This window comes from Leptinotarsa decemlineata, unplaced genomic scaffold (assembly GCF_025532065.1).
Source record: "Leptinotarsa decemlineata unplaced genomic scaffold, Ldec_3_MD MMD2_P_RNA_scaffold_7, whole genome shotgun sequence".
In the NCBI taxonomy this organism is placed as follows: domain Eukaryota; kingdom Metazoa; phylum Arthropoda; class Insecta; order Coleoptera; family Chrysomelidae; genus Leptinotarsa; species Leptinotarsa decemlineata.
Genome location: NW_027412534.1, coordinates 4,689,751 through 4,702,195, shown reverse-complemented (window position 1 = coordinate 4,702,195; position 12,445 = coordinate 4,689,751). Strand labels below are relative to the sequence as shown.

Below are 12,445 nucleotides of genomic sequence, written 5' to 3'. Positions count from 1 at the left end.
CGCTGGTTGGATCGGTCTCGTGGAGCCTGTGTTTTTTGAAGCGGTCGGAGGCTTGGCTCCCTTGCAACGTATGGCATTTAATATTTTGGGGTGATAGTTTTTTCGTTATTCGTTCATGGGCGGTGCGTTTGAGTTTTGTTGATGTAGGATACAATGTGGTACGTACTACGTAGTGAGTGATAGTGTTTTTTCGGGCATATTATGTATTTATATTAAAAATTAATGGTAAAGTAATGATACCCAAGCATTTTTAGAAAAAAATAATCATAATTATTTGTCAATATCTTTCAATTTATTGCGATGAATAACCTCAAATTTTATGTGGAGGCTAAGCCTCCCTTGCCTCCTCTGACGAGCCGCCGCTGGATTATGTATCTTATTTTCGGCGGTAAGGCTATATATCTCTTTCCAGCCTGCTAACGAAGCGAAGCAACAAGAATTGGCTTGCTTGAATGCAGAGTTTCATGGTGAGAGAGAGTTTCAGAAGAGGCTGAAATATGTCAATTTAACACCGCCGTATGACACCTCTCTTTATGGTGACGCCTTATATATGGAATCTACAAATAACTCATTTTGAAATTATCAAAATGAATGAGGCTTTTCAGGACGTTTTGTAGCAAAGCCATGCTTCAATATTGCGTACCCAGGGTCAACACCAACAGCAAATTCGTATATCGTATGAGATGGTGTGCCGTTGTAGAATGCTTCAATGTAATGTTGCTATATATGTGTATGGTGCATACTTTCATGATATCCACAGGTAGATCGTATTCGTAATGTACGTTCAGTTTGAGAAGAGTAGATGAAAATCCCAGTATGTGAGCCAAAAAATTTGCAGGTTGGAAATCAATCAAGTGTATCAGACAGAATATTTCATTTTTCAGCGTATTATCATTCTATTTGAAATAGAAAAAATCCTCAGGGTTTTCCTTGAATGTTTTAGGTGAGATATTGGTTCTTCAATATCCCCAATTTCGTAAGATCCATTGTCGTAACATTTCACACCTTCTTCAATGTTGGGTATACAGTTGTACGAATGGAAACTGAGCAAAGCTAAAGTATATTCAGAATCAGAATCTAATCGAATGAGTGAATTGAAATCTATGGAGAGCGTCGAAGAACGACTTGTTAGCGTCAATATCATAGACATGACTGATATGATGTCAATATGATATCTCCTTAAATAATGATTGAAACAACAACGACATTTTGAATGAAAATCATTTATTTCTACAATAATAACATTCTATTTGTGAACTAACAGGACCATATAATATTACTTTTTGTAGCAATGACGCAGCTGATGTGGCGGCACCTCATGACGGTAATGAATGAAACATGGTAAACGAATCTCCAAAGCGAATCGATGTTGGTAGTCCTTTAGTAATCTATGCTGAACATCCAATAATTCCCAAAGTTCAGCATTCTCAATCAAATATTTAATCGATAATGTTTTCGATTCAGAATCGGTTAAATCCCGGAAAAATTTATCTCCAAACATGTCTTCAGGCATTAGTAAGTAGAAACTGTAGGCACAGATGTCCGCAATTACTCTGGTCAAAATTTTAAAACTGATCATTGTTATATGTAATCGTTATACCCTTTTCAAAATACCGTACCAATTCCTTTCGAGATTTGAGATTACCGAATATATCAAAATATTGTACAGCATTACCGTTTTTAATGTAAGCTACCCAATGAGTGCCTACATTCAATTGAGAATCCAAGTTCAATACAGAACATTCTCGCAGCTAAACACTATAAGTTGGCAACGTGTCACGGATAAAGACTCCACAAAAATGCAAAATTTTCAGTTGACGGACACATTTTTGAGTTTCCGAATTATATATTGCTCTATGGGATAGCTTCAGTAAGAGTTTATGTTGCTTTTTCAAGTAGAGACCTCGTCCTTTGCGTTGATGTTGTTCCTTTAGGAACAGACCAAATCCTCGAAGTGTTTTGCGTAGGTACAAAACGGAACCCAAATGTTCCATAGCTTCATTGTGACGTTGATCTTCGAGATTCTTTTTAGCATCTATTATGATTTTTGCGATAGCGCCTGCTCCATCTGCCAACGAACCCAAAGCTGAAAGGGCAGCGAATATGGGTATGAGTGATTGAATTTCTCCAGATTTTACTTCGAATGGGATTATCCTAAGTATCCGGATGTTTTTACGTCCTCCAGCTTGATTCGATGTCATTTTAGCGGCTTGCGTAGCCGAAGCAGTAGATTTTTTAAAGTAGAAAGTGGCTTCCAATTTTTAGTAATCTTTTAAAGCATATTACGTCAAAAGGACAATCCTATGCCAAGCTTACGTTTCGCTTTCAATGTTGTAGTTACAAGCTATGCTGCAGTTTTTTCACCAAATCTAGCGTCTTACGATTTAATGCATCCCCAAGCTCTATTTTCGAACAGTTGATCCGTTTTATGACGGTCCTCTAAGGAGTCGCTTTACAATATTCCTCCAAAGGATATAAACCGGTGTCTCCATATATAGAGGTTAGTCTCGCAGATGTTTGCAGTTCATCCAGCAGCAGGACAATGCTGAATCAGTAATAGGCATTGAAAAATCACGCACACTCTCACGATGTTTTCCACATGAAAAATTAAATTTTGTAGATTTCATACAAACTTCACAGTTTTCCAACTGAAAAAAAAACAAGAGATTCAAAATGACGTTATTCATGCAGATCCAAAATACAGCTGCCGGCTAGACATGGCCGGTGAGAAGCCCCTCCCTCAAGATGTGCAGTAAATGTGTAGAAATCTTATTACGGTTTGGGTAACTTCAAAAACTACATTGGTCCGATCTGGGTTTTGATAAACAAGGTCTTTTCTGGTCGTGCGTATGTGTTGGTGTTTCGAAATTGTACCTTTTTCTCTATTGTGCAATAAGATTTGAAATAAAATCTTATTTACTTGACTTACAAGAATATGGAAGGGCACTGAAGTGAGAACTCGAATAGGAACTAGTGGCGCCCATTTAAATCAACTCAGGAAAATCAAATAAAATTATACTCGTGGACTCACCCCAACCGACATTTGAGAATGGGTACGAATTCACGCACCTCAGCTATTGGATAGAAGAATAAGGGTACCTAATATTATTTGAGTAGTGCGTAACAATCTGTTATCAGTCTGTTAGATTATTCGAGGCGTGAACATTCAAATTCAGGTTCGTATTCAGTTAGTGATGAAGTTTCAAAGTAAATTGCAAATTTTCAACTCGTGAAGTTGTTTTTGATATATTCAAATATCTGGAGAAAGAAAAGACGTCGGGGGTACTCAACATTCAATTAGATAATATGTACGAAAGAGTGCTTGCTGCAACAGGTGTTTCAGAAAGAATTATTCGAAGAATTGTTACAGAACAAAGGGAAATAGAACTTGGTGCAATTCTTCTTTTGAATCGCCAACTAAAACGAAAAATAGGAAAAACATAAAACAGATTTAGACAACGCAGATAAAAGTTTGTTACGTATGATTATCATAAATAGTTATACCACTGACAAAATTGTGCCTACAATGCCGAATATTTTAAGGAAATTTAAAGAAAATGGATACACAGAAGGAGATTTTCTTCGTAAAGTAGTAAAATCGATGGTATTCCGCTGGAGGAAAACAAATAGAAAAATATTATTGGAGAGACATGGTATTCATCAATTAAGAATAGCTTTTTTACGTGTCATCAAATCGTACAGACAATAAAACAAAATGATTGTATATATATGGATGAAACATACATTCCTGCTTCACATACAATTCCAATGTAAGACTAGCTAGGCCCATTTCAAAAGAACAACGAATAATTGTTGTTCATGCTGGTAGCGAAAAGAGCTTCATTCCCACTGCTCAACTGATTTTTGAATCAAATTCAAATACCGTAGACTACCATCACGACATGAATTTTACCAATTATAAAAAATGGTTGGTTGAAAATTTATATCCTCACCTATCTCCAAATTCAATCGTGGTTATTAACAATGCGCTTCATCACAATGTTCAGGAAAATAAAGCACCGACTTCTAACAGCAGAAAACAATATATGATAGAATGATTGAGATATAAAAATATTTATTTTGACACAAATATATTAAACCCTGATTAAATTCCATAAGCATAAATTCAAAACGTTTGAGATAGATGAAATTTTAACTCAACATGGCCATAGTATCTTACGATTACCTCTCTACCACCCAGATTTGAATCCCATCGAAATAGTATGTGTATCTCTGAAGCAATACGTTGGACAAAAAAAAATCTTTTCATGTTAGGAATTTCCAACATTTATGTGCAACTTTTTTTGACACATTTAGTGCTGAAGAGTGGAAGAAACGCTGTGATCACGCAAAAAAATGGGAATAAACATTCCCGACCCGACCGACCGATGATCGACGTCGATCACTGATCGACGTGTGTGCTTGGTCCCGTTCCCGCATGTGGTTCACTATTGGAATTTGGACAACCGGTATAAAATCGGCCGTCCAAAATCGGTGTGTGTGCAATTAAACTTACGGTGTAGGTCACTGGGAGAGATGAATGTTTCGGGTTTCTATTTCAAAATATATGTATATCTCTTTGGAACAGCCTTCATACAATAAAAGAATATATCACAGAGTCGGTCTCTTCCATAAAATTATGTTTACAAATAAACTTTCATACTCATTATTCCAAGAAGAGGCTTGTTTGCTATACCAAAATTCCAAACGGAAATGTACAAATGGTACTTCAGCTATCAAATCGTTTGCCTTTATTTTTCTACATAGTGCTATGAAAACAAAATCTATTTATGCCAGTATTCGAAATTAGGAATTGGGTACTTTATGTCGTTATTGTCATTGAAATAGATCAATACTTACGTTCAATCAGAAACTAAATATGATCATATATAGAGGAACCTTTGACATTCATTTTTAACAAATGTATGGAAAATGATTTTTAGCCAACAGCTTTAAAAAAAAAACATAAGGAGATCAATATTACTTGAGTTTCTTTCCCAACACCAAATCGTTATTTTTAACACCTCGACACGTGTTTCGATCACCAAGTGATCATCTTCAAGAGGAAGATTAATCCAGATGAGACAAACATTATCAACTACCGACCCTTAGCACTCACTACACATCTGAACAAAGTATTCGAAAAGATAAAAAAGGCTAACATCGTATATCTCAAAATATAATATAATATCTGACCGTCAATTTGACCGTCTGACCGTCAATTTGGGTTGAGAATAAACAATGCCTAAGCGTTTTCATTGACTTGTGGAAAGCATTTGACACAGTTGAACTACAACCTTTTACTGAAAACACTAGAAGATATTGGTATAAGAGATGATGCTCTAAACTTGTTCAAGAGCTATCACGCCAATAGACTTCAGTGTGTGAAAATTGATGAAATTTTGATTAATACACAAGAAACTGTTATAGGAGTCCCACAAGGCCAATTTCATTCAACATATATGGTAATGGACTATATTCTATCATTACTAGCGGTAAGTAGATGATTCAGGCCATTTTTCACAAGGCAAATAACTGGGAGCAACTGGAACATGTAGTTAAATCGTATCTGGTTTTGATTGAAAATTGGCTCGAACATCGATTATTGACAGTGAATCTGGAAAAAAGTCACTATAAACCTTTCAGTTGCAATAATTCCAGCAAACCTTATTTTTTACAACTGAAAATTGATCAATATGTAACACTTCCCGAAGCTAAAGCGAAATACTCAGGAGTAATAATAGATTCACATCTTGAATGGGATGCTCATATTCAGTATATTTGTAATAAATTGCGTGGCATACTTTTTAAATTTAAATTTTTGGTAAAAATATTAACGAACTCTAACCTTAAAATTTTGTACCACTTGTAGCGAGTCACTAGAGCTACGGAATTGCTTGTTGGAGAGTAACCTACCATACGCACCTTCGCCCTTTTGAGGTGCTCCTGAAATTAATATTGTCCAAACCGCCTTATTATTCAACTGAAATTCTGTTCAACGAAGCAAACGTTTTTGATATTCGCCAGCTTGTTTATTATAATATTATCATCCACTACCAGATATTTCGCTCTACCGACTCACTTGCACAACAGCCAGAGAAAAAATGATCATGTTTTTTCCCAGACACAAAAATCAATTTTCCAACACTCTTATACTTACCTGGCTCCGAAACTATATAACACTATTCCTGAGGAGATTGGTACTTTTCGAATTATTCAGTTGTTAAAAAAAATTAGGACTATTAATTTTTTCTTAACCTAGGATAGTAGTTTCCGATTTTGTTGACAGAAAAAAATACTTCAATTCAATGTAAATGATTAGGTACTATCATTTCATTTAGGAAACCACACACTACATCGTTTTATTTATATTATATATTTTATTTATTCATTGTGTTCCAATAATGTTTTAACTATCATCAATACTATAGGTTTAACTTTATAACTATATATTATATCTGTGTTTTAATGAATTCTTGAAATTGTATTGTTTCTGTTATACGAAGTACCTAAGTGCTTTTTCACTTATCGTCATTTTTCTTCATTCAACAATTATTATTATGTTGTGTAAAACCTTTTAAATGAATTATTATTGCTATTACAGGGAATGACAAGAAATTATTTATTTCTTGAATTGGGCGATTCTTGATGTAGACAACAATAACAAGTTGAACAAAAGCAGCCCCTGGATCCAAGCCTGGATTTTTTATTCCTACATGAATTCAAATTATTCATTCATTTGTATGTTTCTGAATTTTCTGGTTTTCAATTATGGTGATGGCTTCAATTGAACTTACGCAAAAATTTTGTTTTCAAAAGGAGAGAAAACATGCAGGCCCTTCATTAAAAACTGCGAAACTGAAATCAGATTTGAATTTTTCATGTCGAGGAAACTTCAATTGTCAATATAAGACAGAATATCGATGTCATTTGAAAAATGGCTTAGTAATAGCAAATGTAAACCTGAGAAATCCATAAAATGAATTGAAAATACCAGAGAAACAGTTCTTTGAAATATCAGACATGAATACAAATTACCCTCCATAATGAATATATTGTACCCTGCACACATTCCAATACGTCATTTTCGAATTTTAGTGGTGGTCACTAGCGACAGTACATCGAGACTTTGTACGACGTAAAAAATGCCCTGCCTCAAAAAAGTACCATATCGTGTATCAACGTGCTCTATGTGGAATCTTTGGTTGTAACAATTGTATCAGTGGTGCTCTTCAAGTTTGATTTAGTATTGGGCTTTTAACCTAATTCAGTCATTCATTTCTCAATTCTGGTTATCGGGAAAATCAAGTAATTGAACTATTTATAGAATGTCTCAATTATATTACTGAATATTGTTTTCTTTCAATAGTAATTCAATTCACAGAAACTTGATTACTCTTAGTGTCGTCGAACATCTTGGAAACTTTCTCACACATTTGCTTGTCTCCATCTGTGGTTACCATTATACACAACAAAGCTTTTCTGAGATTATCATCCAAACCGTTTTTGATCGCTGCATCACTATTTTTGAATCTGAAACTGAAAAAAGGGTGAGGAAATCAATATTGAAACGAAATTTTTATTCTTCGGAAGTAATTCAATTATTAACTGTTCTGTAATGTATATATTATTTTTTTGGATGATGCAACTAATTTTCTTCTTTTTGGGCATCGTCAGTACCGGGCAGGCGGTCCTCGATTGAAGACAAAATGAAAAAAATCAAGAAAGTACTTGATAAAAATAGCTGCGTGAACGCAAGCGAAACATAAGTGGAACCACCTATTGGTGTGACACCCAAGTCAACTTGCCAAGTTTTTATGTCAGTGTTGGTGGTTTGACCAATTAACCGACAATATATATATATATATATATATATATATATATATATATATATATATATATTTATTATGTCTTTCTTTATATTTATATTATATACAGTGTGACCCATTTAAAATGGAACCACCCCTGTAGAATGTGCATTTTTCAATCAATCTCAATTTTTTTTTATTGAAATATTAAGCATGGAAAACTGTATCTTGACACTAACTTTCACAATTTTAGTTTCATTTCCAAGGCACTCTATGGTTTTTTTTGTTTGTCAAAAACGGCAAAAGTTTATTAGGCAATTTTTGTTTTCAAATTTGACTACACCACTGGATTCGTAGTCGTTATAAATCAAAACTGTCAAATTTTCATTAAAAAATATTTGTTAACAACGAAGTTACAACAACTTCAATTTTGGAAACAAAGTATTTGTTTGTAATTTTTATTCAGATTATAGACATATTTGAGATCTGACAACACTGTCATCACCAAGTAGAACACCAGTGAATTTGTACAGTGAAAATCCGAAGTCAACAGCTCAATGCGTTCTACAGTTATAACTCCTGAAAATATGGTAATGTGAGAGATTTGTGGTGCAAGCGTTTTGTAATAAAAATCTGACTACGCCACTGGATTTGTGGATAATATTCCCTTAAAATCATTCATTTGAGTGTAGGTTACGAGAAGTGAAAATTAAAATAAAAATTGAATAATTGAATAACAGAAAATTAAAAGTTCATTTTCAAGTTACGCAGTAGTAGACCAAGTTCAGAATCTCATGTCATGGGATCTCCCAATTGCGCTTTTACCAAATCTTGATAGAATCTTGAAGTATTAATGGTCATACTTGTAAGCTTTTTGGAAGTTTCCCAATAATAAATAATAGTACTTTTGTAACAGCGCACCTGGAAAATCACATTTTATGAGATTCTGAACTTATTCTACCTTCTTCTATAGCTGATGAAAACAAAATGTATACAAACAAGTTTCAAAGTATTTATTCAACAATTAATTGCCATTAAGAAAAAACTGATACTAAAATAAACATTGATTTAAAACTAAACATTCAAATTTTTGTGGCTTCTACCAAACCTCCATTAAGTTCAATACATTTATCGTATCTCTTCCGAATATTGTTTACACTATTTCTTATTTGTTGAACTGTAATTTCGGCACAAGCTTGTCGTATCCTTTGCATGAGTTCAGCTCGATTCGTTGGTCTTGTTCTGTATACTTTTTGTGTCAGAATACCCCACAGAAAAAAGTCTAATATTGTTAGATCAGGCGATCTAGGTGGCCATTCAATTAAGTCACTACCTCGTCCTATCCAATGATTTGGAAACTGGTTATTTAGCCACTCTTTAACAATCCTCGAATTGTGCACGGAACAGCCGTCGAGCTGAAAATATAAATTTACTTGTTCCGCAAGAGGCATTTCATCTATTTCGTCCGATAATTGGTTATTTATAAATTCCAAAAAATTTTGCCCGTTTATGTTTCCATCAAAAAAATATGGACCTATTATTCTATTTTGTACTATACCACACCAAACGTTAACTTTTTCGGAATATTGACTTTTACAATTTATGATCCAGTGCGGATTTTCCGTAGCCCAATACCGAGCATTTTGCGATGAAACTACCCCATTGGTGCTGAAAGAAGCTTCATCACTAAACATTATGCAGTTTAAAAAATTTCTTGTATTCAGGTACTCGCCTTGTGCCCACAAACAAAATTCCATACGTTTCACTTCATCACCTGCCTTTAAAGAGTGAAGAAATTTAGGTTTAAATGCTCTCATTTTGTTTTGTTTAAGACATCGTCGAATAGTCTCTCTCGGTAAGTTTAAATCCAAACTGGCGACTCGTAAACTGCTGTTTGGGTGGTTTCTAAAATAATCTAAAACAGCACCTTCGTTTAAATTTCTTCTTCGGTGATTATTTTTTAAATTATGTTTGCTGACTGCACCGGTTTCTTTAAATGTTTTGTTAATTTTACTGACGGTGCTTCTGTCAATGGGAAGTCGATTTGGATGTCTGTGATTAAATATCCTAGCTGCTTCTCTTTCACTATGATAATTGTCCCCAGAAATTCTCACAATTTCAATTCTTTCTTCTAATGATAATTGCAAAGCCATTATTAAATGCACGTAACTAACAACTATTATTTTATTTATGATTTACTGTCAAAATCACAGCCTACTGTTGATTTATTATAAAACCTTTGCATAATGAGTTCAGCTTCCTCAAATTATTGATATCTCCTCTAAAAGATTGTTTTAGCTGAGTTATGAAGAATTTACAGGGAACAATTTTTGTCCTGCTCTCTGTTTTATTATTGAATAAATGATTTCCATGCTTTAAATCAATTTGATTTTAGCGGCTATGCGGAAGAATGTACTAAGTACTGCATAACTTGAAAATGAATTTTTAATTTTCTGTTATTCTAGAATACACTTCTCGTAACCTACACTCAAATGAATGATTTTAAGGGAATATTATCCACAAATCCAGTGGCGTAGTCAGATTTTTATTACAAAACGCTTGCACCACAAATCTCTCACATTACCATATTTTCAGGAGTTATAACTGTAGAACGCATTGAGCTGTTGACTTCGGATTTTCACTGTACAAATTCACTGGTGTTCTACTTGGTGATGACAGTGTTGTCAGATCTCAAATATGTCTATAATCTGAATAAAAATTACAAACAAATACTTTGTTTCCAAAATTGAAGTTGTTGTAACTTCGTTGTTAACAAATATTTTTTAATGAAAATTTGACAGTTTTGATTTATAACGACTACGAATCCAGTGGTGTAGTCAAATTTGAAAACAAAAATTGCCTAATAAACTTTTGCCGTTTTTGACAAACAAAAAAAACCATAGAGTGCCTTGGAAATGAAACTAAAATTGTGAAAGTTAGTGTCAAGATACAGTTTTTCATGCTTAATATTTCAATAAAAAAAATTGAGATTGATTGAAAAATGCACATTCTACAGGGGTGGTTCCATTTTAAATGGGTCACACTGTATATGTAGTTGCCAACCTCCAGGAGAGTGCTGAGATTCTTATGGAAACTCACTTCCCAGGTTCTGTCTTTCCTGGAACGACGAACTGGACGGATGTACCAACAACACCCTTACAATACGACTGGCTATCTGCTAGTGCAGTAATTGATGAGGACAAAATAAAATGGGCTATGTCGGGCTTTTCCCCCTTCAAGTCATCAGGACCTAACGGTATAAAACCAGCCCTACTTCAGTGGGGACTGGACACTCTTATGCCGCACCTGGTTGGAATATTCAGAGCCTCTAGCTCTGAGGTATATTCTCAGTAAGTGGAGGGAAGTAAGAGTAGTATTTATACCCAAAACAGGTAGGATGGATTACACCCTACCAAAAGCATTCCGACCAATTAGTCTCACATCGTATTTCTTAAAAACCATGGAGAGGTTTTGTGAGCGGTACATAAGAGATGAAGTAATAGTTGCATGCATATACTCCGGGAAGGTCTACTGATTCTGCCCTTCACCATGTGGTTGGCAGAATCGAGAGATCATTGGACAATAAAGAATCCACCCTGGGTATATTCATAGATATCGAGGGAGCGTTTGATAAAACAACCTTTCCAACAATTACCCAGCAACTACACTCCAGGAATGTACCCCTGGTAGTAGGAGAATGGATACTCAAGATGCTGTCTAGTAAGCAATAAGTATTAATGTAGAAGACATCACAGTGAAAGGACTGGTCATGAGGGGATGTCCACAGGGAGGCGTCTTATCACCCCTTCTCTGGAACATAGTTCTGGACACCCTGATTAATCACCTTAACAAAAAGGGATTCTACACAATTGCATACGCAGATGACATAGTTATCTTGCAGACCGGCAAATTTGTGAACACACTGTGCGATAGAGCGCAGGATGGGCTCAAATTGATAGGAACATGGTGTAAGGAACACTCACAGTCGATCAATCCCAAGAAGACTTAGATGGTATTTTTCACCAGGAAAAGAAGTTTAACGGGCTTAAAACCTCCCGAAATCTTCAAAAGCAAACTAAACTTCTCTGAAGAGGTAAAATACCTTGGTACTATCCTCGACAGGAAGCTAACATGGAACTCTCATCTACAGAGTAGAGCAAAAAGAGCATACGTTGCTTATGAGCAATGTCGGAGGACAGTGGGATGCGCAAAGGGTCTTTCACCCCGTGTGGTCACCTGGATCTACACTGCAATAATAAGACCTATGTTAACGTATGAAGCCATTGCATGGGAACCAAAAGTTCTACAAGCAACGGTCATACAAAAATTATACCAAATACAGCGAATGGCTTGTTTAAACATCACAGGAGCCATGAGAACAACACCAACCGCAGCAATGGAATTAATCACGGGCCTGACCCCTCTTGATCTGTACGTTAAGGAGGTTGCCTTGATGGCGATGGTACGATTGCGCACGGCTGGTGTAAACCTCGAAGTAGGAATGGGTCAATTGAGGCTGGGCCTGTGGCGGGAAGCGCTTACTGCGCAACTTCTGGTGCAGGCAACAAGCGATGCAATTGAACCCAGGTTTGTGTTAAATAAACCCTACAAAATACAAATAAAGCAGAACATAGTCA

The 12,445-nt window shown here is 35.2% G+C and overlaps 1 protein-coding gene across 1 annotated transcript in view; it reads right to left on the bottom strand.

The window, feature by feature from the left end:
• Nucleotides 1–7,320: 7,320 nt before the first annotated feature.
• The window catches only part of LOC111509293 (sphingomyelin phosphodiesterase 1-like), a 40,162-nt gene continuing 35,037 nt past the window's right edge, over nucleotides 7,321–12,445 (bottom strand). The window contains exon 10 of the mRNA XM_074170243.1: nucleotides 7,321–7,539. Coding sequence (XP_074026344.1) covers nucleotides 7,374–7,539 — 166 coding nt within the window. The 3' untranslated portion in view covers nucleotides 7,321–7,373. The remainder of the gene's footprint in view (nucleotides 7,540–12,445) is intronic.